General features: G+C 55.0%; 2 protein-coding genes across 14 annotated transcripts in view; both read right to left on the bottom strand.

The window, feature by feature from the left end:
- Positions 1-203: 203 nt before the first annotated feature.
- Positions 204-13,234, bottom strand: SLC44A4 (solute carrier family 44 member 4). Of its 2 annotated transcripts, XM_007110103.1 has the most exons (21): positions 13,201-13,234; positions 11,531-11,579; positions 11,007-11,080; positions 10,794-10,872; positions 9,960-10,059; positions 9,752-9,877; positions 9,532-9,592; positions 7,900-7,984; positions 7,733-7,816; positions 7,221-7,456; positions 7,032-7,131; positions 6,436-6,528; positions 6,065-6,167; positions 2,199-2,452; positions 2,018-2,112; positions 1,795-1,898; positions 1,611-1,684; positions 1,331-1,401; positions 1,138-1,232; positions 921-1,005; positions 204-322 (listed from the first exon to the last, which is right to left on the bottom strand). In XM_007110103.1, exons 1-21 carry the CDS (start codon positions 13,232-13,234, stop codon positions 204-206), a joined length of 2,121 nt encoding a protein of 706 aa, XP_007110165.1. The 2 variants fall into 2 exon arrangements, with proteins under 2 accessions (XP_007110165.1, XP_007110166.1); XM_007110104.1 differs by lacking the exon at positions 9,752-9,877.
- Positions 13,235-13,735: 501 nt separating this feature from the next.
- Positions 13,736-27,762, bottom strand: part of EHMT2 (euchromatic histone lysine methyltransferase 2) — a 14,991-nt gene continuing 964 nt past the window's right edge. Inside the window, exons 2-28 of one of the 12 annotated variants that reach the window (XM_007110101.2) lie at positions 27,260-27,326; positions 26,945-27,163; positions 26,596-26,849; positions 25,844-25,928; positions 25,710-25,750; positions 25,390-25,545; positions 23,419-23,556; positions 23,184-23,298; positions 22,924-23,025; positions 22,554-22,702; positions 22,321-22,464; positions 21,999-22,234; positions 21,736-21,918; positions 21,530-21,612; positions 20,947-21,053; positions 20,744-20,866; positions 20,555-20,656; positions 18,621-18,725; positions 18,368-18,522; positions 18,115-18,282; positions 17,546-17,690; positions 17,095-17,172; positions 16,604-16,719; positions 16,413-16,499; positions 14,863-14,941; positions 14,544-14,719; positions 13,736-14,218 (exon numbers count right to left, since the gene is read on the bottom strand). In XM_007110101.2, the coding sequence (XP_007110163.1) occupies positions 14,038-14,218; positions 14,544-14,719; positions 14,863-14,941; positions 16,413-16,499; positions 16,604-16,719; positions 17,095-17,172; positions 17,546-17,690; positions 18,115-18,282; positions 18,368-18,522; positions 18,621-18,725; positions 20,555-20,656; positions 20,744-20,866; positions 20,947-21,053; positions 21,530-21,612; positions 21,736-21,918; positions 21,999-22,234; positions 22,321-22,464; positions 22,554-22,702; positions 22,924-23,025; positions 23,184-23,298; positions 23,419-23,556; positions 25,390-25,545; positions 25,710-25,750; positions 25,844-25,928; positions 26,596-26,849; positions 26,945-27,163; positions 27,260-27,326 (3,594 nt within the window). In that variant the 3' untranslated portion in view covers positions 13,736-14,037. The other 11 variants (XM_007110099.2, XM_028479445.2, XM_028479446.2 and 8 more) reach the window with 11 other exon arrangements.

Raw genomic sequence — 27,762 nt, 5'->3', positions numbered from 1 at the left:
ATAGGGGCGGGATCTATTTTAAAGAGCCAGGCGAGGTTAAAAAGGGCAAGGTGTAGGAGGAAATAAAAGTCCCAGAGTTTTTGAGAAAACAAAATATCAGTCTTTTAATAAAATCTTTTTACTACAAAATCGAGATCTGGAAGGCGGGTTGAGGCTGGGAGGCTGTACAGGCGGGGTGCAGTCCTGGATCAGAGCTGCGCCTCTCACTTCTTCCTCTTGCCTCCTGGGGGCACCTCGTTCTTCTTGCCCAGAATCTTCAGAAGGGCCTTGGACATGTAGTAGGGCCGGTCCACGGAACCGTCGTTTCTCTCCAAGTCTTCCACTGAGGCACGACATAGACTCATAAGAGCGCACCGCTGGGAGCCAACCCCACTCCCCGGGAAAATCAGGGACTAAGAGACAGCTCCCTGGTTTCCAGGCTGCGCCACCACGGGCTGATTTGGGGGGGCAGTTTTTGCAACCTACTGGGTAGGTTATGTAATAGTTTCCTCATCTGTAAAGGGGGGGGGGTGTCAAAAATATTTCATAGCGTGATAAGGATTAACGGAAAAAATACATGTCAGTTGCTTAGCGCAGAGCCCGGTACACACGAAACCCTGAATGAATGCATACAGTAGGGTGAGAAAATCCCCCCTCACTACAGCCACCTGCTGGGAAGTCTCCTGTGGCTAACTTCTTTCCTAGATTTTCTAGGGGAAGATACCAGAGGCCTCTCCCCTGGAATGCTCTTTCTTGGGAGAGCCCAGGAGCCTGGGAGCTCACTCCCTCCTTTCTTCCCAAACACCTGCCCTGAGGATGTTGGAAGAGGCTCTGGCTCCTGTAACTCACGAGGTCTCTGTTTCTAGAAGCACCAAGTCTCCAAAAAAGCCTGAATGATCTGGTACCTTTAAGTTGAGGAGAGGAGGGGAGGTGTGACTCACAGAAACAGAGGAAGAGAGTGTCCACACACATGCCGAAAACGCTGAAGAAGCCGCTGGCGATGACATAGGCCCCCAGGATGGAGGTCTGCAAGACGCAAGGTTTCCCTTAGGGTTCCTTTGGAGAGTTGGAGGGTGAAGCGGGGGTCGGGGATGGGGTGGGGTGGAGGGCGGGGGGTGGGAAGGTATGGGGGTGGGGGGTTGGGGGGGTGTCACTCACCATGATGGGCAGCCAGTAGTAGTTGAGTTGGGGACTCTCAATGTCTTTACCCAGTCCCTGGATGCGTCCGGTGAAAAAAAAGAAGGACAGGACCCCTGTGAGAGAGATCTGGAGGTCAGCATCACTCCTCTGAGGTCATCTCTTAAACTGCCCAGCACCCCTGTCCTCTGTAACTCCCTGCCCTGGTCCTTACCGACACCTCCAACCACCAGCAGCTTCCCAAAGAACAGTAGTAGGTCTGTGACTTTGTCCAGGACGACCACCCTGTACAAGGAGTTGGGGTAGGTTGGGGGTAAGAGGCCTGGCAGGGCTGGGAGTAGAACTGGCTATATAATTTGCCGTGAAGATGCAAAACAAAAACTGTTCACATTTCAAGATGGAGGCAGCAGAGATTAAACCAAGCTCAAGGCCCTTCTGAGCACAGCATGCTTATGGGTGGGAGATCACGGAGGTGGGGGGGGTGACAGCCTGACCTGACAATGTTCCTCATGAGCAGCATGAAGGCGTTTTTGGCTGAGACACAGAAATTCTTCCCATAGATGGCAATCTGGGTGAGGTGGAAAGTTCAGGGTTACCTGTGGTGAGCTTACTAGGCCAGGGTAGGAGGCCTGCATCCAGGGCCCCCAGAGCAAGGGGTTGCTCATGTAGTGGGCTCACCATGATGTATGCATTGCGGTTCAGGAACTTGATAAACTTTTCCAAACACCAGAGGCAGCACTTGAAGCAGCACATGATACAGCGGGCCATAGGGTTCTGGGTTCCTGGGGGTAAGGAGGGCTCATGTTTGGTCACTGGCCCCTGACAGCACACCGCCCCCCCTCCAGCCCCCAAGGATCCAGCTGATCAGCCTAGCCTTGCCCAGCCCCCAACCTCGACTCACCTCTCAGTTTGTGGTCAATGTACTCCAGGATGACCCTGGCTATTTGCACCAGGGTCAAGATGAGGGCTCCGAAGGCTAGCGACCCAGTGTGGTAACTGCACAGGGGTTACTGAGGTAGTCAGAGGCAGGTAGTCAGAGAACTCCCGGGTTCATAATTCCCAGCCCTCTGCCCCAGGCTTACCGGAGTGTGCGGGTGAAGGCAGAGCTCAGGGGAAAGGTAGGGATGTCCCGGGGCTTGTGGAAGGCCCAGTAGAAGGAGGCAAAGGCGCCAGCCAGGACACACTGGCCCAGGGCTAGTACCCAATTGATGGTCCAGAACAGCCCCAGGACCCCGTAGATTTGCAAGTTGAAGAGAGAACGTTGTACTAGGCCTGTGGACAGGTAGCCCTGGAAGACGCACATCAGCCCTGGGCAGGAGGAGTTCACCGGCTGGTCCTGGGGAGGCAGGCAGAGGAGGCTCATTCCCAACCAGCTCCTGCCCTCCCAGAGCAGAGGGTGATAACAGCCTCCCCAGAATTGGGGAAGCCCATTCCTTCCAGGAGATCCATCTCTGGGTTCAGACAGGGTTTAGCTTGCCTATTGTGTGAGTGTAATTAGTTTCCTTCAGTCTCCAGTCTCTGGATGGCACAAGAGCTCCCAGGCCGTGTGGACTAAACCTTAATGGTATGAAGGCAGTGTGACCAATGCCTAGCTCTCCTTTGCACTTGAACAGCTTGTCTCCTCCCAGAGCAGCCTCTGCAACTTCAACTAAAGCACTTTCTAGCAAAATTGAACAGACTGGGTATCAGATGATGCAAAGGAACCATTAATTTTGTTTGGTGTGATAATGGTGTAGTGGTTATGCTTTTTAAAAGTCCTTATCTGTTGAGATCCATCCTGATATATTTAAAGGTGAAATGGCACAATGTTCAGAATTTGCCTTTAAAAACTTGAGAAAAATAAATTGCACGGGGGACTTCCCTGGTGGTCCAGTGGTTAAGACTCCACGCTCCCAATGCAGGGGGCCCAGGTTCAATCCTTGGTCAAGGAACTAGATCCCACATGCATGCCACAACTAAGAGTTCGCATGCTGCAGCTAAGAGTCTGCATGCCGCAACTAAGAAGTCCACATGCTGCAACTAAAGATCCTGCATGTCGCAACAAAGATCCTGCACGTGACAACGAAGATCTCACGTGCCGCAACTAAGACCCGGCGCAGCCAAATAAATAAATAATTTTTTTAAAATTGCAAGGGGTGGGGGATGGGTAGGGAAATAGATGAAACAAGAACAGAAGGCTGAAGGTTATGGAATCTGAGTACAGGGATTCTCCATGTTTGTGTGTGTCTGAAAATTTCCCTAATAAAAAGTAAAAAACACAGATTCGTCTCTTAAAGCAGAGGAGATAAACAAATGGAACCTAATTAAACTTAAAAGCTTTTGCACAGCAAAGGAAACCATCGAAAAATGAAAAGACAACCTACTGAATGGGAGAAAATATTTGCAAATGATATGACCAATAAGGGATTAATATCCAACATATAAAAACAGCTCATACAACTCAACATGAAAAACACAAACAACCTGATTTAAAAATGGGCAGAACGGGGCTTCCCTGGTGGTGCAGTGGTTAAGAATCCGCCTGGCAATGCAGGGGACATGGGTTCAAGACCTGGTCCGGGAAGATCCCACATGCCGTGGAGCAACTAAGCCCGTGCACCACAACTACTGAGCCTGCGCCCAAAAGCCCATGAGCCACGACTACTGAAGCCCTCACGCCTAGAGCCTGCGCTCCGCAACAAGAGAAGCCGCCGCAATGAGAAGCCCGCGCACCGCAACGAAGAGTAGCCCCCACTTGCTGCAACTAGAGAAAGCCCACGTGCAGCAGCAAAGACCCAACTCAGCCATAAATAAATAAATTTATTTATAAAAAAAAAAATGGGCAGAAGAACTGAATAGACATTTTTCCTAAGAGGAAATGCAGACGGCCAACAGGCACATGGAAAGATGCTCAACATTGCTAATCACCAGGGAAATGCAAATCAAAACCACAATGAGATATCACCTCACACCTGTCAGAATGGCCATCATCAAAAAGAACACAACAAATGTTGGCAAGGATGTGAGGAAGAGGCAACACTTGTACACTGCTGATGGGAAAGTAAATTGGCGCAGTCACTGTGGAAAGCAGTGTGAGAAGTGTCTCAAAAAGCTAAAAATAGAACTACCATATGACCCAGCAATTCCACTTCTGGCTGTACACCTGAAAAAAAAACCCCTAAAACCACTAATTGGAAGAGACACATGCACCCAATGTTCATAGCAGCATTATTTCCAATTGCTAAGGTATGGAAGCAATCTAAGTGTCCACCAACAGATGAATGGATAAAGAAGTTGTGGTACATAAATACAACGGAATACTACTCAGCCATAAAAAGGAATGAAATGTTGCCATTTACAGCAACATGGATGGACTTGGAGGGCTTCCTGGACTTGGGTGGCTATTTCCTTTCCCACGTTAGGGAAGTTTTGACTATAATCTCTTCAAATATTTTCTTGGGTCCCTTCCCTCTCTCTTCTCCTTCTGGGACCCCTATAATGCGAATGTTGTTGCATTTAATGTTGTCCCAGAGGTCTCTTAGGCTGTCTTCATTTCTTTTCATTCTTTTTTCTTTATTCTGTTCTGCGGCAGTGAATTCCACCATTCTGTCTTCCAGGTCACTTATCCTTTCTTCTGCCTCAGTTATTCTGCTATTGATTCCTTCTAGTGTATTTTTCATTTCAGTTATTGTATTGTTCATCTCTGTTTGTTTGTTCTTTAATTCTTCTAGGTGTTTGTTCTTTAATTCTTCTAGGTCTTTGTTAAATATTTCTTGCACCTTCTCTATCTTTGCCTCCATTCTTTTCTCAAGGTCCTGGATTATCTTCACTATCATTATTCTGAATTCTTTTTCTGGAAGGTTGCCTATCTCCACTTCATTTAGTTGTTTTTCTGGGGTTTTATCTTGTTCCTTCATCTGGTACAAAGTCCTCTGCATTTTCATTTTGTCTCTCTTTCTGTGAATGTGGTTTTCCTTCCACAGGCTGCAGAATTATAGCTCTTCTTGCTTCTGCTGTCTGCCCTCTGGTGGATGAGGCCATCTAAGGGGCTTGTGCAAGCTTCCTAAGGGAGGGACTGGTCTGTTTGAAATTTTATAGCAAGAATTTATAACCACTTTCCACTTTGTATGTAATTGTGGGTTTGTGTCATTCCCCACCGCTAGGTCATAAGCAAGTTGAAAGCAAGAAGTACTTCATTTGGGGCTTTGTACAGCCAGTGCCTGGCACATAGTGGGTCCTCCTTAAATGTAAACGACCTCCCTCTACTTTTTTAGAGTGGGGCTAATGCCTGTGGGCACAGCCCATGGTCCCAGTTCTGATGTGGTGGCCACATGAAAGCTTTGACAGTAAATACCCAGCAGTGCAGCCTCACTCCCTGGGAACTTCACAGGGGAGAGTTTGGGGTAGCAGCTACACTCCCAGGCCCCCAGGGAGCCCACCTGCCTATTGCCTAGAACAGTGTGTTCTGAGGAAGCCTAACTAAAGATAACCTAAACAAAACCCATCTACAGTTATCAGCTCTTATCAGGTGCCAGCCATTATACTTTCATGTGCCCAATGTCCTTTAATTTTCTCGGCCACGCTGAGGCACAGATATTAAGATTATCTCCATTTTACAGGTGAGCCGGACTGAGACTGAAAGGGTGAAGTGGTTAATGATCCTCTAGGCAGAGAAGTGTCCTGGGGAGGGATGCAGAAGTTCTGAGATCCACCTGCCCCAGGGCCTGGCCCTGCCCTTGGGCACAGCACGCCTCCTCTTGCAGCACAATGGGTGGCTCAGCGGGAGATCTGGAGTCTGCAGACAGACTCCCTTTCTGGCTCTGCTAGGGGCGTGCTGTGTGACCATGAGTGAGCCCCTTGCCGTCTCTGGTCCTCAGTCTCCTCTGCACAATGAGGGATTTGAACCAGTTGTTCTCTAAGGTCCCCTCAGCCCTACTGGTGCCCCTCCACGTCCACCCCAAATCCTCACCATGGGGTTGCATGATGTATTCATTGGCACATTCTCACAGCCGGACAAGCTGACGTTGGGCGCCCAGAACACGTACTGGGGTTGCCCAGATGTGGCCAAGTACCCAGAGGGGAGTCAAGGAAAGCATGGTGACACGGGGGCCTCCACAGGTCCCCTCCTGAGCAACCCCTTCCCAGGTGCTTGAGCAGGTTTTCACTGCACAGAGGGGCTGAAATTCAGCCTGTGCTCGCTCTTTCAAGGCAGGGCTGTGTCTGCTGGGAGGAAGGGGTGCCTTCTTCCAATCACAGTAAGGCACACTGTCTACAAAAGTATTGCCCTGCCCCCCGCCCCCAAGGGCTCCAGGAGGGCCCAGTCATGTGGGCAAAGGATACAGAGCGGTCATGGCCCAGTAGGCAACACAGACGAGCAGCAGGACAAAGGTGAACAACGGGTAGAACATGGTAGACATCATCTGTCCTACAGCCCTGCAGGGAGATGAGAGCAGTACACCAGTGGGGCTAGCCCCCCCAGTCCCCACCCATCCTCTCCCAGTGCTGACCCTGGCACAGGCCACACCTCTGCCCTCTCCAGGGCCTGCTCCTTCCCCCTAAGGCTGGGCACATAGTAGGAGCTCCCTAAAAGAACTGAACTGAATAAATCAGGCTCAAGGGAACTTTAGAGGAAACTAGAGCCACAGAGAAGCCACCAGGGGCAGCTTAAGGGAGAGTAAGGGCTTGTTTCATGTTTTTGGCACTTGACAAGACACTAATTAATTTAATCCTTATGACAACCCTACAAGGTAGGAACTAATATTACCCCCATTTTACAGATGAGTAAACTGAGGCACAGAAAGGCTAAGCCACACAGCAATGTTAATCACTGTGCTATGCTGCCTTTCTCCTCCAGTGCTCTGCAACCTTTCCAGCACTCCCATCCTGGGCCCACCCCCCTGCCCTCTGCCCCTTCTCCTTCCCACATGGGCCCGGACCTGCTGGCTTCCTCCAGGAGGGCGATGGCGATGCGAATCCGCTGCCGCAGAAAGATGAGCATCAGTAGCAGGATGCCTTCAAGCACAGCCAGCACTATCACTGAGGGTGGACAGGGGGCAGAGTGGCCTGGGTCATGGCCAGGGCAGCCCTTGGGTGGCTGGTGGTTCATGGGTGGGCAGGGCACTCACGGGCTGCTAGCCAGGTCTCCTGAACGCTGCTGTAGGCGCTGAGGTTGGTGGTGAAGCCCAGCTGGGAGATGGAGGCACCCTTGTCCCGCAGTACGCGGTATTCCTCCCAGGAGTGGTATATGCCGTATGCCAGCACGCCCAGCACCCCTATGATCAGCACAAACACCAGGGGCCCGGCCACCAGGCGCAGAAGCAGGATAAACAGCAGGCTCAGGACCATAGCCACGCCTAGGGCACTGCGGGCAGGGAAACATAGGTGAGGATCACCCCACATCCCCCATATCTTTCCCCTTTCAGAGGCCCCCAAATACCTTTCCTCAAACCCCCAATGTCCCCAGATCAGAACCCCCCACATGCTTTCTCTTATAAATCCTGTTGGACTTGGGATCCATTCTGAGCTCTGGCTCCTCCTCCCCTGCCCAAAGGCTCTGTTTCAGACAGTGGGCTAAGGGATAGACGGTCAGAGTGGGGAGAAGGGAAGGACGAGAGAGCAGGGGAATGTGGTGACTCACATAAGAATCCAATACCAGGATTGGGCAAAGTCTTCAAAGATCTTGACACTGATGTCACGGGCGTTGACGCTGTCCAGAAGACCACTGGTGGGAAGAGACAGAGTCAGATGGGGCTGTGAGTGGGAAGGGGGAACGGGACAGAGATGCAGGGGCAAGGGAATGCCCACCTGATGCCCTGGGCGATGGACGTGTTGGAGATCCCTGGGAGCTCAGGCACAGTACTATTGGACCATGGAAAACAACGCCCCAGAGCTGGAGGGAGAGAACCGGGCGACTGGGTGGGAGGGCCCAGAGTTTGTCTTGAAAGTCTCTGGCCCCCATCCCAGCCCGTCGTTCCCTTAGGGACAGAGTTGAGAAGGGCTCTGGCCCACTCAGAGGGCTGCTCTTGATTCCACAGCCGAAAGGGAGCTCCTGCCCAAGGAGCCCATGCTTCCTTCACTGTCTCTTAATGCTCCTTCCTCCCCACCCTGCCACTGCCTGGGTTCAGACCCTCCTGCCCTCTGGCCTGCCTCTTACAGCACCTCCACGCCCACCCCTGCCACCCTTCAATCCAGCCCCTGCCAGAGTGCCCGGGAGACACGGCACAGCCCGGACCTTGGCATTCCAGGGCTCTAGGTCACTCTGCTGCCCAGACACCTGGAGAGTGCCCACGCTCACGGCCAGGCTTTAAGGCCCCATCGTCTGAGCCCAGCCACTTTCCCCTCCCCTCTGTACCTCTGCGCTTCCTCCTCCAGAAATCCCATCCATGATGCCCTGTTCAGCTCCATCTCCATCTCATCCCCTCCAGGAAGCCTTCTGGCCCCTCCCCTATCTCCTGTGGCACCTATTATGTGCTTACAGAGCCATTTATCTTTTTTTTTTTTTTGCGGTATGCGGGCCTCTCTCTGTTGTGGCCTCTCCCATTGCGGAGCACAGGCTCCGGACGCGCAGGCTCAGCGGCCATGGCTCACGGACCTAGCCGCTCTGCGGTGTGTGGGATCTTCCCGGACCGGGGCACGAACCCGTGTCCCCTGCATCGGCAGGTGGACTCTCAACCACTGCGCCACCAGGGAAGCCCAGAGCCATTTATCTTGACCCTCACAACAGCTTTGCCAGGCAGGCTTGCTTTCCATTTACATTCTAAAGATGAGGAAACAAGGCTCAGAGAGGTTGAGTCATTTTCCTAAGACCACACAGCTGGAAAGTGCTGGAATTTAAATCCAGATCTATTTGACCTTGGAGCACTCATTGGAGATACTTCCTATTGTACCTATTGAGAGCTGGATATCTTTTCTCACGCTATAGTTAATTTTTTTTCTATTAAAAATAACATTTAATATTGGGAAAAAGAGCAAAAAAAAAAAAAAAGTCAACTGTAAAAAAAAAAAAATCAACTGTGATCCCACCACCCAGCCGCAGTCACTTTAACATTTGGGTGAACATCCTTCCATTCTGTTTCCTGTGCCTGCGCATAAATGCATGTGTGTACATTCACCCACGTATGTTCTCATGGCAATCTCATGCAATCGCTTCGTGAACGTCTCTGATCTCACCACCTAGGATGTAGTCCAAAAGGGGAGCAGTTTTCATCTTCGCTTCACCTGTCCCTGGTACCTGGCACGCGGCAGGTACATAATAAACACTGGTGATCTGACTGTAGGACGATCATGCGGCAGAGAAAAAAAATGAAGAGCTGGTGCTCATTCCGATTTTGTCACAGACAAGCTGTGTGACTTGACTCTCTCTGAGCCTGGTTCCCTTGTTTGAGGGAAAAAAATCTAGGACTGGATGATGTCTGAGGAAGGAATGTGGCTTCTCACCTGGAGTGGAAGGGAGGAGGAAACTGGGGCAGAGCTCCTGTCTCAGGCTTTGGAGCACTTGCTGGAGGGTGGGGGGAGGACAGACAGACACACGGACACAGAGCAAGATGAAGGAGTGAGTCCCCCTTCTACCACCACGATCGATCATCTACCCAACTCCCCCTCCCACCCTCCCTCATTATGGACCCTCCTTAGCAATGACACCGGGAACAGCGCTCACCATGTCCCCAGGCACCCCTGGCAGACAAAAGTTCCTATTTGCTGCGTAGAAGACCTGCCCGACCGGCTGTGAGAGCTGGTCCGTTTCCACAGTCCATGGGACCTCTGGGCAGGAGGACACACACACCTGGGGGCAGAGAACATGCTGAGGGGCTGGTATCCAGACCCTGGGGGAGATCTGGGGACAGAGGCAGGTCCCAGTCTCTGACCTGGGGTGTGGGGCACGCCGGGCCATTCTGGGTGATCGCGATGATGTTGGTGGTTAGGACGCAGCTGAAGATGTTGAAGTAGAGGAGATACGGTTTATCTCTGTAGGAGAGAAGGAAGCATATGCATCAGGGCTTGGTCAAGCCTCGGGGAAAGAGAGGGACTGCCAGGGCTGTGCCTCAAGAGTGCAATGGGCCCAGTTCCTGGCCTCTGGAAGCTCAGCTCAGCTGGGGAGGTATGGGAGACACCTGAAAGATTACCCAGAGGAATTCAGCATCGCCACTGCTAACAAAATGGTTAAGAGCTTGAACTCTGGAGCCAGCTTTATGACCTTGAATAAGTCATCTAACCACTCACTGCCTCAGTTCCATCACATGTAAAATTATAGTACTTACCTCACAAGGTTTAAATGAGTTTGTGTGTGTAAAGTACACTGCCTGCCTGGAATGCCATATAAATGTTAGTGGTTTTATTATTTATTGAACGTTTCCTGCATGCTGGGACTGATAGCCTTGCTTCTGGAATCGTCCTTGTGTTTCAGAAGAAGAAATCAAAGTTCAGAGATGTTTAGTACCTTGCCGGAGATCACAAACCAGAACTTACTTAGCCCAGGTGGGGATTCAAATGACCATCTCTGAACCCTAAAACCCATGCATTTAACCATGACTCTTTGCTGCCTCCTAATTCTAGGGGGGACTCAGAAGCCACTGGCCAGCAGTGGAGGCTGTTCTACGTGGCCTGGAGTGGTGAGATTCAGGGAGGCTGAGGTGGAGTGGTCCCCTACCCATCCCCCATCTCACCTCCCTCCCGCCCCCTCTCCTTGCCTTCATACTTACTTGTTTTCCCCAATCCCGCAATAGGCCCCAGTAGAGTTCCTGGGGTAGAGGACTTGCTGGGGGTCTCCATACACCCAGGCTGGAGACAGAGACACACAGATGAATCTCTGGAGTGCGGCAGGGACTTAAGAGGGAAAGGCTGTGGGCGTGGTCCCTCCTTGGGACAATAATGTCCCCCAGCCACTGCCCAGCTCTGCACTGCCAGAAACTCACCCACAAGCCCCACGGCGATGTAACCGAGAATGAAGAGGAAGAAGAGGACACAGCAGATGATATCTGTGCAGCTCCTTGGAGAGAAATGGGGGAAACCTTTGGAGAGGGGATGCTGGGGAGTGGGGGTTAGCATGGTCTGGAGGAGTCGTGCTTTGGAGAGTTGGGGGATGCTGGAAAGTAGGCATTGGTAGCTTTCATTTTATTCTCTTTAAGAAAACCTTTTTCTGGGTGGGTAAACTTTCTTCTGAAGCTTAAAACAGGAAAGGGCACAGTTCAGAAGTGCTCAGCTGGATGAATTTTCCCAAAGGACACATGCCTGTGTAGCCAGCTCCCAGGCCAAGACACAGAACATCACCAGCAGCCGGGAAGCCCCCTTGTGCCCCCTCCACACACAACAGTCTCCCCAGGGCCACCACTCTCCTGGGGCAGGAGGTTTTTTTCCTCACAAGTTTCTTACCAATATTTCAGCAAATACGAAGCAAAACCCAGACACCGCCCCCACCAGCGCAGTGCCCAGAACTCACCTGTTCTTGATGGGGCCTCGAAAGGAGGGGTCATATTTGGCTGGTTTCCCTGAAGGGCATGGGGAGGAGTGTGGAGAGTGAGGCATTGAGAGGGGTCTGTCCCCCCATTTCCAGTCCTCCAAACCCTTCCCCACAGCAGGAGCTACGCTGCACCAGGGTCCTACCTGGCCCTCAGGAGTTTGGGGGGAGATAGAAGGGGGCAGGGCTGGCAGGAGGGGAAATTAGAGAACAGGAAAGGTAGGATCAAGGCTTGGTCAGCAGTTTCACTGATCACTGTGAACTCCAACCAGGTGGCCTTGGAGGGAGGGGAAAGGGCAGCTTTTTATGGGTCATTTACGGGTCACACCTCAAGGCCCTCAGCCAAAGTCATCGATTTCCGCAGGGACTGGGGAGGGGTGGGAGGCCTGTAGACCCCAACCTGGAAGGGAGCTTAGTCCCCGGCTACTGCCAGTCTCTGGGAGGGCAGTCAGGTGACACCTGAGCCGGGCAGCTTGTGGCCCATCCTGTTCCTGGTCCTCCCTGAGTACACACAGGGAGCAGGTGAGGCCAGGCAGCCAGAGTCCCGTGTGGGCACCGAGGAGGGAGGACAGAGGGCTGAGCAAGAGTGTGGGAAGGGGTGCGGTCCATTCTCCCAGGTGCTCTGGACTCTGTCCCTCCGTGGTTCTCAGACGTGATGTCAATGATTGACCCAAAGCTGTTCCAGGAAGTCTGTGGGGTGTCCCCACTGCTCCCTCCCCTAACTCCCTTCGGACCAAGCCTGGCCTCTGGAAGGTCCCTCCCTTGGGGTTCCTTCCTTTCCAGACCAGAAGTTCAGACCCCCGACACCCCAAGGAACCTCTGCAAGCAGGGCCCTAGCCCTCACCGCTCGCAGGGATCCCAGAGGCGGGCCCCAGTTCCCTCTCCCTGCAGACTCCTCCGCCCCGCCCCTGCCCTTGTCCTCAGGACCCCTTGGGGCGGCCTCCCAGCCTTTGCTCCTCACAGAGATTCTGGAGCCAGGCTGCCTGTTCCTTCTGCTTAGGCCTTACCCTTCACAGGAGCCCCAGAAGTCTGCTGCCCCTATTCCTCATGTGCCCTGAGATAGACTCCCTCCTAGCAGAGCCCAGAGGCTGGTCCCCAGCCCTCTCTCTCCCCCAAGATCTGCAGCCCCTACTCCTCTCAGGGGCCCCCAGCAGAACCCACGCCCCCAGCCACTCCTCACAGACCCCGGCAGGGGGATCCCCAGCACCTTTTCCCCTCAGAGACCCAGAGTCCAGCCTGAAACTCCGCCTCCTTCTCAGGGACCCCAAGCTCTTCCTCCTGACAGCGGCCCAGAGCCCCAGCTCACTCCTCCCAGCCCCTGAGCCCCTTCCTCTGCTCAGGACCCTGACCCTGCCTCCTTCAGGCTCTGCTTCCCAGGGCCCTGTCCTGAGGGGCCCAGAGTCCAGGCGTGACATCACCCCCTCGTCCCAGGGACCCCAGCTTCACACAGCTCCCAGCCCCGGCACCCCATCCTCCTCCGGGGACCCTGACTCTGTCTCCTTCCATCAGCTGTTTCCTGGGCCCTCCCCTCGGGGACCACGACTCCCCTCAGCTCCTCTCCCTGGTTCCGGCCCAGCCACCATTCCCCGGAGCAGGCCTACCCTCCCTCGCCAGGTCCTGGGCCCCCACCCCAGCCTCGCCCCCAGCCTCACCGTAGACCTCGTTCTGGTCCTGTTTTCCCCCCATGGCTCAGTCTCCAGAGTGATTGGAGCCTGGGAGACCTGGCAGCTCACCTGCCACCAGCCCCGCCCTCCCGCCCTCACGTCACAGCCCCACCCCTGCCTGTGGTCCCCGACACATTCTAGTTCCTCCTTCTAGACTCCGAGCTGGAGGGCTGGAAGCTGGAAGGCAAGCCTGGTACGTGGGTCAGGTCAGGGCTGCTTGCTCGGGCCTCATGGACCATGGCCTGAAGGACTCAACACGCTCTAAGAAAACCCTTCAGAATTTTGCAAACTACTTCAATCGTAGTACCGTCACGCCTACACCCTCCTGCCAAAGATCAAGTGTGGAGATGAGATTTGCCTTCGACTAGACCCTGCCCCACAGTAATCCCCTCACAACCCTCCCCCTCCCCTGGAGGGTAATCCACACCAGCCACACCTGTCCAGCCTGCTTCTCATCCTCTTTCTGCCCCTTGGACCCACATTCCCTCTGGCTGTGTGTGCTTTTCCGCCAACAATCACCCAGTTTATTATAAACCCAACATTTATTGAGAACAAAGGAAACCGGTTAGCACAGCGGCCCAATTTCAATTCATTAGACTTCAGCTGAGGGTGGGGAACAGGGGTGTGGCCAGCCCTGAAGTCACCCTCCCAGGGAGGAACCAGCTCTGGGAGAGAGGGGCTGTCAGACCTCCAGGGCCTGGCTGGGATCTAACTGAGGAATGTGCGAAGGGGTAGGGGGAGAGGAGACGGTAGCACCCCCAGGTGTGGGCAGCCAAGTGGCGGAGGTGGCTGTCCAGGGTTTGGGGTGGGGGTTGTGGTCCTCTCTCAGGGGTTGACGGGGGGCAGGGAGCCGAGCTCAGGCAGCAGCTCGGGGTGCGGATCCAGGCGGGCCAGGCGGCTCTGCTCCAGGGCAATGGCCTCAGCTGAGTGCTTGCACTTCTCAGAGCCACACTGGCAGGTGAAATATTTGCTTTTGATGTCCCAGAAGCGGTCACCATAGTCAAACCTGTCAGAGAAGCACAAGAGGTCTGTGGGACCCAGACCCACTCCAAAGCACCCACCCCCATCTTTGGATGGGCTCTAAGCCCTCCTCTGTTCTCATGCACCTGCAATACCAGCACTGCTGGTAGCTTGTTAGAAGTGAAGATTCTTCAGGCCCCATCCCAAACCTACTAACTCAGAATCTGTGAGGCTCAGGACTCTGTTTACAGTGACATCGGACAAGCTCTGCTCTAATCCATGCCTGGAAACCAGGCACTCGCCAGCTGTCCGCTTTTGGTCCTGGGCTTGCTGCATCTCCCACACCCTGGCCAAGCCTCAGGACGCCTCACCCCAGTTCCTCCCCGGCCCGGATGTCTCGGGAGCTGAAGAAGGCAATGCGTGGAAACCGCAGGTCTTGGTGCAGCATGAAGACCCGGACGGGGATGATGTTGGGGTCACACAAGTGGTTGATGAAGCGGCTGATGTTGCCGTAGTAACGGGCGTCGATGCAGTACACCTCTCCATCCTGATGGGAGGGCGTCGTTCATCACATCTACCACCACCCTGCTGGCTGGGCCAACCTCCCCACCCCCCTGACCACCCAGCACCCCCTCCTCAGGTTTCCATCTGCTGACTGAGAGGAGGGCGGCAGGGGGATCTCCTGCCCACCTTGTTGTCTAAGTCGAAGAGATATGAATCATCCTCTCTCACATCAGCCTCAGCATCAGAGATCAGCTCGCCAACATATCTGTTGGGCAGGAAGTGGTGGTTCTGGAGGCGAGCAGGGGTTACGGGGAGCAGGCTCCAGGCCCTGTCTCTCCTCACAGCCCCAGGATTCCTCTTCCACTGTTTGTCAGCCGTCTGTGACTCTCACAGATCAACACAGCTGGGGCTGGGGTGGGCGACCCAAGGCACGGTGGGCCCCCAAGGATAGCAGACATCATCTGGGAGGGAGGGCGTGGGTGGCCTCCACCCAGAAGGGGGATCAGGAGGAGGAACCTGGGGACACAGGCCCCTGAGGGTACACACAGGACACACTCCCGCCAGCTGGGGTCCCACCAGTTAGATCAACAGGCAGGACCGACTGAGTGGGGCCAGGGATGAGCTGGAGAAGCAGTGGTGGGGAAGTTAGAGGGAGGGGCTCGAGCCGCACCAGAGGATGACTCGGGTGAGCATGGCGGCGCCAAGCCTCTGGGGTGAAGGGATCAGTATCTGTGGGCGGTCGGCCTGGGTGGGGAAATCTGTTCAGGCGTAGACATGGGGGTCTGTGGACTCGGGATCACCCAGCAGGTGGGGGCGATGCTGGGCTGAGGACAGGAGAGGGGTGAGGACGGCAGGAAGGGACGGAGCCACAGGAGCTGTGAAGAACTGGGGGTGAGCACACCCACGTTTGGAAAGTAGAGGGAGAGGAGCTGGTGAAGAGGAAGAATGGATGGGTCGCAGGTGAGGACGGTGTCGTGGGAGCCAGAGCTAAGGGGTGTGGCAGATGCCAGGAGAATGAGGACTGAGACACACGGGTCAGGGAGTGGGACTGCTGAGAGGCTGCATCAGCAGAGGGGTGAGGGTAAAGGCAGATCTGGACAGGGATGAGCAGTGAGTGGATGATGGGAAACCTGAGGCCCAGGAGGAAGGGGTCGCTTGTCTCAGTCAAATTGAGAGATGACATGATGGAGGAAAAATGAGTGGTCTCTTAAATAGGCAATTGGGGCTGGATGACTTTTTTTCTTCTTCTTTTTTTTAAGGCCAAAGGAGACCTAGATTACATTTGAAGGCCATGGAGTAAAAGCCAGGGGACAGGAAAAGGTAACGGATACTGGGAAGAGAAAGAATTGATGGATGGAGAGGCCTGAGGCCCCTGATGAGGTGGACAGAAAGGTAGCTGTTATCACCTCCATTTTGCAGACAAGAAAAATGAGGCTCAAAGAGGTTGTGAACTTGGCCAAGGACACCCAGCTCTGTCTGTCTGTAAAACTGGGGCTTTTCCCAACTGTGGGAAGCTCGGAAATACACCGAAGGGGAGGGAAAGACGCAGGCACGGCGGTCTGGCCAGAGCAGAGGCTTGGGGGTGGGGGTCAGAGGAGGCTGGCCAGAGTGGGGGCAGCATGAAGAGCTGGGACCCATCAGGGAGGAGGGCAAAGAGGGATGCCTGGGAGTCAGCCGTGGCCCTGCATCCAGCCCCACGCCCCCAGGAGCCTAAGTACCCCCTCCCCACCACTCACTCGCAAATGAAAGTCCCCTGGGGAATGGTCTGCAGGGCTCGGACCCCCCAGCCCATCTTGGCTGTTCGGTAGAGCTGCAGTCGCACCCTGGGGGTGGGAGAGAGGGTGATATTCAGTGGTGTGACCTGGAAGCGCCCCGAGGGAGAGAAGGGAGAAAGGGGAGTGAGGGGAGCTGAGGGGCTGGGCCTCACTTGATGCCACTCTGCACTACCCGGTTCTTGCAGTTTCTCCAGCAGGAGCACGCCTGGTTACACTCAAAAATCAGCGGCGGCTCGATCTTGTTAAATTCCTGGAGCAGCCGCCCGTCCTGGGGTTGAAGGAGGGGAGAACAGTGGTTTCTGTGTGGTGTCTACCTCAGCTGCCCAGGACTCCCAAGACTTCACAGAAAAATCCACTGCTGACCCCAACCCAGACACAGGGAGGACAGGCTGGGGGAGGCCATGTATGCTCTTAGTTTATCCAACAGGAAACACACAGCCATTGCCCTGGGTTTGCATATACCTGGGCCAGGCCCCTCTCTGTCCTGGCAACATCCTAGGAACCCCAGGTCTCGCCTTGCCCTCTTTGCTGCTTCCCCGACAGGGTGGAAGGTGAGGGACAAGGTCCCAGGGAGTTGGTGTCAGAGGCCAGCTCCCCCAAAGGAGTGCAAGAGTGTGTGTGCGGCCAGGGCGAGGGCACGTACCTTGTCATACCAGCAGCGAATGCTGAGCTGGCCACACAGGCAGTTGGAGCTGGAGCAGTCATCCACGCACGTGCAGTGCTGGGGCGGGAGGTAGGGTCAGCTCACCCCCCAGAATCGGCCTTGGCCCCTCAGCTTCCAGTGCTCCCTGCCCCACAACTGCTGTCCTTTCTCTAGGGTCCACATTGTAGGACAGTGATGGTGATGGTCCCGGGATGAGGGGGAATCAAGATGTTGCTGATGGGGGTGTCTCTAGGGCCACCATGAGCCCATGTGATACCTTCACGTGTCCTAGAAAAAGGACCCCCTCCCTAGGTGGATGCAAGCCCACACCGGAGCTCCCTTTCAGCCCCACCACCTTGGCCAGGCGCCCTCATTGGCCCACAGTGTGCCCAGCTGTACTTGGTGGCTCCGGGTGTCCCTTTGGGAGGAGGGCCCAGGGCCCTGCACTCACCTGTAGGTGGGTGATGTTGCGGTCGATGTTCATGGTGGACGTCTCGCAGTTCTCCGAGATGTACTTGTAATCCTCGGGGCAGGGCTCCCCATCCACACCGTTGACACAGGGAATGGGCACGTTCTCATAGCCCCGAGCCACGTCCCTGGCAGGAGGGGAGATGGAGCTGGGTGGCTGGAGCATGGGGTGAGGACTCCCCTAGGTGGGGAGAGGGCCGGGTGAGGGAAGAGGGTGGTTCTGGGGGTTCACTGGGGCGTGGGGAGTAAGGTTCCCAGATAAAAGGCAGGACACTCAGTGAAATCTGAATTTCAGAGTATCAGGAAACAATTTTTTTAGTACAGGTATGTCCCAAATACTGCGTGGGACACTCCTAACGTTAAAGAAGTATGCACCGTTCACCTGAAATTCTAATTCAGCTGGACGTTGTCTATTTTTATTCGGTGTATCTAGCTGACGTGTGCGTGTGGCGGGCGGACGGGGGACAGAGGTGGTTTTGGGGACTCAGAGGATTCTAGGGGCCGGGGCAGGGGGCGGACGTCGCTCTGGGTAAAGAGAGCGCCCAGGCTCACCGGCAGATGATCTTCTCAGTGCGGATGGCCCGATTTCCCACCCCGAGCCGCAGCTTGCGGTTGAGCTGGAGTGCAAACCACACGTCAGAGCGCTCAGGGGTCAGGTCCCACGCCGTGTCCCCCTCCTTGTTCCGCAGCTCAGGGTTTGCCCCGCGTGACAGGAACAACCTGGGAGGGGACGGGAAGCCTGTGGGGTCCGGGGCTGTGAGAGGGGGCAGAGGAGTGTCCAGGTGGTGGAGGGGTGGAGGCTCACAGCACACAGTCGTGGTAGCTCTCCCGGGCTGCAATGTGTAGGGGCGTGTCCCCGTGGTAGTTGACAGCATGGAGGTCGCAGCGGGCGTTCAGGAGAACCTCTGCGATGGCGGCGCTGCCGGTGAAGGAGGCCCAGTGCAGGCAGATGTTCTCCTCCTGTGGAGGTGGCAGGGGGAGAGGTCTGAACCCAGCCGGCACCTTGCTCAGGGGCGGGGGGGCTGAACCCACCTCCCGCATCCCGACCGAACTCTCACGTTGTCTGTGAGGGTGACGTCGGCGCCCCGTGTCAGCAGCATGCGGATCACCTCGATGTGCTTGTGCTCTGCGGCCCAGATGATGGGCGTCCACCCCCCACTGTCCTGTGGGTGGGGAGGGAAGGAGGAGGGTGGAGAGGCGGCTCCAGCCCTGCTCACCCAAACAGATGGGGTCAAGAGCACAGGCTCTGGAGCTAGACTCACGCTCAGAGTCCCAGCTCCACCACTCACAGGCTGTGGAACCCTGAGCAGGTCATTTAACAGCTCTGGGTCTCAGTTTCCTCGTTTATAAAATGGGACTAGTAAGTGTCCGTTGCTCAAGGCCACGAAGTGATTTTTCTCTTTTTAAAAAGTATGTATTTCCTTGGGACTTCCCTGGTGGCGCAGTGGTTAAGAATCCGCCTGCCAACGCAGGGGACACAGGTTCGAGCCCTGGTCCGGGAAGATCCCACATGCCACGGAGCAACTAAGCCCGTGCGCCACAACTACTGAGCCTGTGCTCTAGAGCCCGCGAGCCACAACTACTGAGCCCACGTGCCACAACTACTGCAACCCGCGCGCCTAGAGCCCGTGCTCCACAACAAAGAGAAGGCACCGTGATGAGAAGCCCGCATACCGCAACGAAGAGTAGGCCCCACTCGCCGCAACTAGAGAAAGCCCGCGTGCAGCAACGAAGACCCAACGCAGCCAATAAACAAATACATAAATAAATAAATGAATTTTTAAAAAATTAAAATAAAAAATTAAAATAAAAAATACAAAATACATATTTCCTCGATCTGCCCACTCAAAAGTCCTAGAAGCAGGGACCCAACAACAATGACCACCCCTAGGTACACAGACTGTAGTCTCTAAAAAATATTTCCCATTTAAAGAAACCAGAGTTTCTTAGAGAAATGGTAGATCCTGAGTCTGGGGCAGGATAGGTGCTGAAAAGGATGCTCTCAAAGGCCACTGGGTCATTTCAGAAGCCACAGGAGCCTATGGCAAGGGGCTTCTTCTGGACAAAGGACAGAACAATTCGAAGATCAAGAAGAGCACCCCAATGTTCACCGCAGCACTATTTACAACAGCCAGGACAAGGAAGCAACCTAAGTGTCCATGAACAGAGAAATAGATAAAGAAGATGTGGCACATATATACAATGGAATATTACTCAGCCATAAAAAGGAACAAAATTGGGTCATTTGTAGAGACATGGATGGACCTAGAGAGTGTCATACAGAGTGGAGGAAATCAGAAAGAGAAAAACAAGCATCGTCTATTAACGCATATATGTGGAACCTACAAAAATGGTATAGGTGATATTTGCAAAGCAGAAATAGAGACACAGACGTAGAGAACAAACATGTGGATACCAAAGGGAGGGTGGGAGGAACTGGGAGATTGGGACTGACACCTACACGCTATTGATACTATGTATAAAATAGACAACTAATGAAGACTTACTGCATAGCACAGGGAACTCTACCTAACACACTGTGGTGACCTAAATGGGAAGGAAATCCAAAAAAGACGGGATATATGTGTATGTATAGCTGATTCATTTTGCTGTACAGTAGAAACTAACACAACATTGTAAAGCAACTATACTCCAATAAAAATTAATGATATAAAAAAACCCAAAGATCAAGAAGAATGACACAGACTAAAACACCTCCGACACGTGAAAAACTGAGTTAGTAAGGAATCTCACTGGACAGTTCCAGAGATTAAGGCCACAACTCATTTTGAAAACTGATAAAGAGAAAAAAGAAAGAAACAGAAGAGAATGAAGAAAAATACAAATGAAGAGGGAAAAAGAGATGGGGACAGACTGGAACAGTGTGAAATGCAGGGAAAGGGTCAGAGGTCCGATGAGGGAGAAAGGGGACCTAAAGCCTGAGGCTGAGGCAAGGACCCCAGGGGGCTGGGCCAGAAGCCCGGCCACTGACCTGGGCGTTGACGTCCACCTGTCCCGTGCTGAGCAGCAGGCTGACCATCTCCAGATTCCCAATTTTGGCTGCGTGGTGGAGGCAGGTGGAGCCGTCTTCCTCCTGAGGGCGATGCAGGCAGATGAGCCGGCTGGCTGGCACCTCGAGCCTGGGCCCTGAGCCCCGGCCCCGGCCTGCCCGGCCGCGCACCTTGCTGTAGACGCAGCCCCCGCGCTGCACCATGTAGCGAGCGACCTCCAGGTGGTTGTTCACCACGGCCTCCATCAGCGGCGTCCGCTGCTGCTTGTCCACAGCATTGATGTTCGCTCCAGCCTGCAAGGAGGGGGCACGCGGGCTGGCACCAGGGAGGGGCTGGGCAGGGGAGGGGATCCTAGGGCTGGGCCCACGCTGACCTGCAGCAGTACATGGCAGATCTCCACAGAGCCCTTCTGGGCAGCCGCGTGCAGGGGCGTGCGCTTGCTCTGCTGGTCGCTCTGGAAGTTGGGGTCCAGGTTGTCCACTGCGGGGAGGGCCCACCACACCGGGAGAGGGAGGGACAGGTGGTAAGCAAGCTAGGGGGCGGGTGGCACCTCCTCCAGGAAGGCTTCTCAGGGCCCCAACCTGAGTCAGGCGCCCCTCCTGGGCCTTCTTTGTGCTCACCTCCACTGCAGCACGGCACTGATCAGAGTAAGAAGTTATGAGCACCAGCTCTGCCTGAGTGCAAATGGCCCTGCCCCTGCCCCTTAGTACTGCTGTGTACTGGGCAAGGTAGTTAACCTCTCTGGGCCTCCGCTGGGAAGATTTCAGTGAGTGAACGTGCATAAGCACTCAGAACGGTCCCCAGTCCCCATCATCACGGGTTATTCCCCCACCACACTAAGTCCTTCAGGGCAAGGACGACGTCCCTCATTGCTGCCCTCCTGGCCCCGAGTCCAGTGACTGGTACATAATCGATGCTCAGGCAGGGTTTGCTGAACGAAGGAGTGGAATACTCACACAGCATCAGGATCACCTTCTGCAGCTCCCCTTGCTTCACGGACAGGTACAGCTGCCGGGGGTGGAAACGGAGTTTCTTCCGCCTGCCATGGTGAGTGAGGGAGAGGGGGTTGGCTCCCCAGATTCAAGCATCGGTCCCCACACCTGCAGCTCCACACTTCCAGCCGCAGTCCTAGCTGCTGTGCCCGAGGGCAACCCCTACTCACCTCTCTGACTCCTGGATGACCAGGGCCTTTTCCAGGGCCTCCCGGCCTGGGCCAGGTGGCAGACCCACAGCTGAGAGGCAGCCCCCATTGGGCAGGGTTAGGGAGGGCCCCGAGCTGTCGATGGTGTCAGCCAGGGGGTCGCAGGGTGGACGCCGGGGCTCCCCCTGTCCGCGCATCCGGGCACTGTGGGAGAAGGTGTGAATGTTCAGGGGAGACGGGGACTGGGGCAGGGAGCAGACAGAAGGGAAGGGCAAAGCCAGTACCTGGGCTGGGAAGTGTCCGCTCTCCCAGGGGCATCCTGGGCCAGGGGCGGGGGGGCAGGGGCTGCAGTGCCAGCCGGTGGGGTCACCCCTTCCCCCCGGGGGATGGTCACCTCCTGGGCCTCAGATGCGTCCTCCCCACAGTGGGGACAGAAGACCATCCCGTTCAGCTGGGACACACAGGCCTTGTGGAAGCGGTGGGCCACTCGGAAGTCGGGGTGACACTCCAGGAAGGTGCCCTGGGGGCAGGAAAACAATGTGGCCAGGCTCTGGGAGCCCCTACCCCCATGGGGCATGCTGCCTGTCTGTCCCACTGGTCACTCACCGCCGTGCAGAAGTAGCCACAGCCTGGGCAGCAGTGGTGTTTGACCATGCGGGCGCGGTGGGTCTCACAGAGCACCATCAGTGCCACGCGGCTGGACGGTCTCATGGTCTCCCGCTTGAGGATTGCAGCGTTGCAGCCCGATAGCTGTGCGCAGTGAGGATGGGTGACAAGAGGTGAGGCTGGGCTCTGGGGCTGGATGCCCTGGCAACTCACCTACCAGCCCAGAGGCCCACCTCTCCATCCACACTCTCCGTGGCCATGCACTTGTGCCCCGCTCTCTCGCTGATGCGGTCTATCTTGGGTGCCTCCATGCGGCAGCTGCAGAGGGGCAACTCCTCAAACCCACGCTCTGTCTCCAGCGAAGACGTGTCATTGGACACCCCTTGGATGGAGGAAAGAGGGAGCTGAGGGAGGCCCAGCCTCTCACCCACCGGGACCCCTCCTGGGGCCTCTCACCCCCGCCCTGACTTTCCCTCCGTGCTCCAGAACCCCCAAAGTCTGGCCACGGACACCCCAGCTCCAGCGGGGTTCCCCTCCTCCCCATTCCCTCCGGCCCCGAGGGCGCCCCCTAGTGGCTCCCTATCCCGGCAATTGGCAATTTACCAGCGTGGTTGGGAGAGAGGGTCCCCTCGCTGGGCAGCTCCAGGGACCCCAGAGGGACCTCCATGTACTCACTGGGGCCTGAGGAGCCCACACCATTCACTCCTGACACAGAGACAGAGAGAGTGAGAGTGCGAGCTCACAGGTGCCTGGATGCGGGGGTACATGCGGGTGTGCATGCTGAGCGTGTGTGTGCATGCATGATCTCTGGGGGCCGGGAGGGGGCTGGAGGAGGGGACCCCAAAACAGAGGAGCCTCCTTACCTCGTGGCTCCTTGGCCCTCGGAGGCTCCCGCTTCCGCCGTTTCCGTGATGGCTTCACCCACGGGCTGTCCTTCCGCCATTTCTTTTTGGCTTTGCGCCGGCCACTGGAACCACTCTGGGGAGGAGGAAGAGAGTTAAAGAGCCTGGCCCCCAGCCCACAGCCCCCTCCTTTGAGGACTCAGACCTCCGTCCCCGAAGCCCCCACTCCTCCGGGGACGCCAGCCTCCAGTTCTACCCTGTCAGACTGATTGCCTGACTCTTCATCTTCCTCTTCTTCTTCCTCTTCCTCCTCCTCCTCTTCCTCCTCCTCTTCTTCCTCCTCCTCCTCTTCCTCTTCCTCACTCAGTTGTTCAGCCAGAGCTTCAACCTCAGACTGGAAGAGAGGCAAAGTGGGGCTGAAGAAACAGTGACCCCCCCCAGGCCACAGCTCTCTGCTGGGGGGAACTTGGGAGAGAGGCAGAGCAGGACACATCCGAGCCCCGGGCCTCAGAGAATGAGGCGGGATCGAGAAAACAACAATTCTCCACGGATGGCTCCCTGGTGACAATGAGCGTGGACAGGAAAGGAAGGAAAGGGTTGGATACAGAGAGGGGGTGTAGCATATTACACCGTAATAAAAAATAAGGTGCTATGGTGACAGGCAGCAACGTGATGAATCTTGGCAACAGTAAACAGGAAAAGAAAGGAATACGTTCTAGTATAGTATGAGACTCTTGATGGAAGTTCACAAAGGGGCAAGACTGAAAACACTAAATGAAAAACTAATTTGAGGGGCTTCTCTGGTGGCGCAGTGGTTAAGAATCTGCCTGCCAATGCACGGGACATGGGTTCGAATCCTGGTCCGGGAAGATCTCACATGCTGCGGAGCAACTAAGCCCGTGCGTCACAACTACTGAGCCTGTGCTCTAGAGCCCGCGAGCCACAACTACTGAGCCCATGTACCACAACTACTGAAGCCCGTGCACCTAGAGTCCATGCTCTGCAAGAAGAGAAGCCTCCGCGATGAGAAGCCTGCGCACCGCAACAAAGCGTAGCCCCCGCTCGCCGCAACTAGAGAAAGCCCGCACGCAGCAACAAAGACCCAACACAGCCAAAGATTTAAAAAAAAAAAAACAAAAAAAACTAGAAACGCTATAATGAAGTCAGGCTGACATCTCCTGAATCCACTGATCTTAACTTCACTAATAAAAGACCAAATGTTCCACGCCTGATGTGATGCAACATTGGGCAGAGAGTTATGTGTTAATTCCCACCCAATCAGCCAACTCCTTAAGGTGAAGAATTCTGTAGGATAACCGACTTGGTTTCTTCAATAAATAAATGGCAAGTTTTTTGTTTTTTTTTTTTAAATAAGGAACCTATACATCAAGAGAGACCTATGACAAATAATCAAATCAATGTGTGGACCTCACTGAAACCTGACAGATGAAAACTCATTTATGAAACAACCGAGAAAATGTGAAGACTGACTGGTAGCAAGGTGATGGTGTTAAAGCATCATCTGTAGGGACTTCCCTGGTGGTCCAGTGGAAGGGCTCCCCGCTTCCACTGCAGGGGGCATGGGCTTGATCCCTGGCTGGGGAACTATGATCCCCACATACCGCACGGCGGAAAAAAATAATTATCTGTAAATTTTTTAAAAACAGAGAGAGGTCTTACGTTTAGAAATACTTGTGGAAATATTTCTAGATAAAATGATATGGTATCTGCGATTTGCTCTGAAATAATCCAGTAAGTGTGGGTGTTGGGGAGGAAGAGATGAGTCAAGATCAGCTGTGTATTGATAATCCTTGGAGCTGGGTGATGGCTACCTGGGGGCTCGCTTTTGTGTATATTTGAAAGTTTCCACGATAAAACGAATGAAAAGCAAAACAGGCAGGACGAAGCATTATGCTGCATGGACAAACGTATGTGTGAAATAAAACCAAACAAGGAGCAAAGGAATAAACAAGCAAACAAACAACAGATAAACCATAAAATGGGATGTTAAACCCGAAGTCCAGGACGGTGATTATCACTGTGGAGGGGGGCAAGGGGATGGTATGGGGTAGAGCACACACTGGAAGTAAGTTACAGACAGTATGGGGCAGTGAGTTAGTGGGTGTTCAGGAAAGGAAAGAGAGAAGAAAGTGGGGCAGGAAAGACTGGAGAGCGAGCCCTGGACGTGGGGGAGCGCTGGCCAGGAGGACGGCTGGCTCCCTCTCACCTTGCTGTCAGAGTCCACCCGCTCATCCACAGAGTAGGAGTCGTAGTAGAGGCTGAAGTCATCCCCCACCACCGTTTCCCACTCCTCCAGGGACCCGGGGTCCCCCTTCTCCAGGGTCACTTCTCTCGAACCCCGTGCAGAGCCCAACTCCTCTGACTAGAAAAAGATTTAAAGAAAAAAATTGAAGTTGCTGGCACTCCCTCACCAACACCCCATTTCCCTGGAGGGCGAGATGGAGTCCCAGCTCCTAGGATCCCTCAGAGCAGCCCCCCAGGTGGAGAGGCCCAGGCCCTGTTCCCTGCCTCTCCTGCAGGGCTCACCAGGCCACCTCCTGAGTTCAGCTTCCTCCTTTTGGCCACATCTGGAAGGAGAGAGAGAAAGGAGTGAGGCCCGTACTCTAAAACCCTTAGCACAGGCCATAGCAAGCCGCAGGTAGGTGGGGGGTGGGACTGACCTGAGGTCACCTTCCCCAGCGAGTGCACGTCATCACTCATGCGGAAATGCTGCACTTCAGGGGGCCGCTTCTCAGGGACTGGGGGCTGGGGGCAGAGAGGGAGCACACTTAGGGTCAGGGAGCATCTATGGTTCTTTCTGGATTAGCTTAGAGCCAAGCCCCAGGTGGGGGTGGGGTGGTGAGCCACACCCTCAAAAATGCCATCTGAAGTTCCGTGCCAATAATAAGAACTGTGTCAAGCACATCCCACATCTAACACTGATGCCAAGAGCCCTAAAAACACTCATAAAGCTTCTGAGATCCTGGGGCTCTTGTCATTTCCCTCCTCGGACATTTCTGTGGCCCTCAGCTCCTTCCCTGTAGAGATTCATAGTAAAACCTTTAAAACAGCAGGGGTAGTTTCAAAGAAGGGAGAAGTTCCCTTGGGGCCTGCTTTGAGGTAGAAAAAAAAGTGGTTTGAAGTTTCTCTAGTCATTATCATAATAATTAAGACATTAACTACATAATTAACTCTTTAACATTAGTGTCTTCTACTCCCCTCTGCCTAAAAATGTAAACCTCAGGAAGATAGAAACCTGTCTGTTCCAGATTAAGCCCCAGTAGAGAAACTGACACACAGTAGTTCCTTAATAAATATGTGGAGCAGTGACTGGATAAGACCTGAAGATAAATTGTAAAAAAGCAGCCCACAGGAGATTTATGGTTAACTACCCTGTCTCTCCCACATCCACAAACCTCCCCCTAAGCCTCACCTGTCCATTTCCTGGTTTGGACATGGTTTTCCTGGCTCGATGGACCTTGGGCTGCCCCTCCGGGCTGGCTGTGGCCGGAGGGGGTTCAGGCCCTGCTGCTGTTGCCCCCTGGGCCCCCGGCATACTCAGCAGCCTCATAGCCAAACTCTGGACTGATGGGGGTGATTTTCCGGCCCCTGTCATTGACATCTTGGCTCGGCTGGGACAAGCACCCCCCTTACTGGGGGAAGACGGGAATGACTTCGTGGCATGGCCTGAAAAACACAGGCAAGCAGGCAGGAGACAAGATAAGAGGGAAGGCAAGGTCAGAAAATGCCCCACCTCACCCCCAGGCTCCCTGGCCTCTCACCCATCAGGATGCGGCCCCCATGAAGGTCCCCATCTCCCTCGAGATTCTCGGGTTCATCCCCAATGAGTGGTGTGGCCCCTACAGGGGTGTCAGCCCCCTCATCGCCGACGGTGACCGTGACAGAGGCTGGGGATGAGGGGCCAGCAGTCTCCAGGGAGTCGGGGTTGGCCTTGGGCAGGATCTCCTCACTACGAGGGGTGTCCCCCAAAGAGCCATGAACTGTAATGGAAGAGAAAAAGTTCAGGGCTAAGGGCTCAAGAGATCCTGTGTTGGGGGAGGTGAAGGTCCAACTGGGCCTGTTTCTGCTGCACTCACCTCTCTCGGTGGCTCCTCTGGGCTCCTTCTCCAGCACCAGCGCCCCCATCTCAGCGGGGGCCTCCCCCTGGGAGGGGACACAAGGGATAGGAGAGCTGGTCAGTCCCGTAGTAAGTTGAGGGGCCCAGGACGCCTGAGCCCTAGGAAGAGACAGGAGGCTCCGGGGCCTACCTCTTCCTCTATGGGGCCCCCCCCTTCCGCGGCCACGGCTGCCCGGAGGGGCCGCACGACCCCTCCCCCGGGCCCGCATCAGCCCCCTCCCTCTCGGTAGACCCCGCATCTCAGGGGCCGAGAAGAGAGGAGGGGGAGGGGGCGGGGCCTCCGCACCCCGGCCCCGCCCCCTCCTCCCGGCTGCACGCGCCTCTCCCCCTTTGTCCCCCAGGCCGCGGGGACCCCGGGCACCAACCCCTCCAGCACCCACTGCCCCCCAGCCCGGTGGACGGCCCCTCGTGCCCCTCGCGCGTGTTCCTGGGGCGCCGGCGCCCGCTGCCCACTCGGGGGCA

This window comes from Physeter macrocephalus, chromosome 18 (genome assembly GCF_002837175.3).
Source record: "Physeter macrocephalus isolate SW-GA chromosome 18, ASM283717v5, whole genome shotgun sequence".
Taxonomy (NCBI): Eukaryota; Metazoa; Chordata; class Mammalia; order Artiodactyla; family Physeteridae; genus Physeter; species Physeter macrocephalus.
Note: the sequence above shows the minus strand (reverse complement) of the source record. Positions and strands in the feature narration are given on the sequence as shown.

Excerpts from the sequence above, each read along its gene's own strand:
- SLC44A4 (XM_007110103.1), bottom strand. The coding sequence starts at position 13,234 with ATGGGGGGAAAACAGGACCAGAACGAGGTCTACG. Across the intron at positions 1,899-2,017 it reads CATTGACCACAAACTGAGAG|GAACCCAGAACCCTATGGCC; the intron begins GTGAGTCGAGGT and ends CCTTACCCCCAG. Across the intron at positions 1,233-1,330 it reads GCTGGTGGTTGGAGGTGTCG|GGGTCCTGTCCTTCTTTTTT; the intron begins GTAAGGACCAGG and ends TCTCTCTCACAG.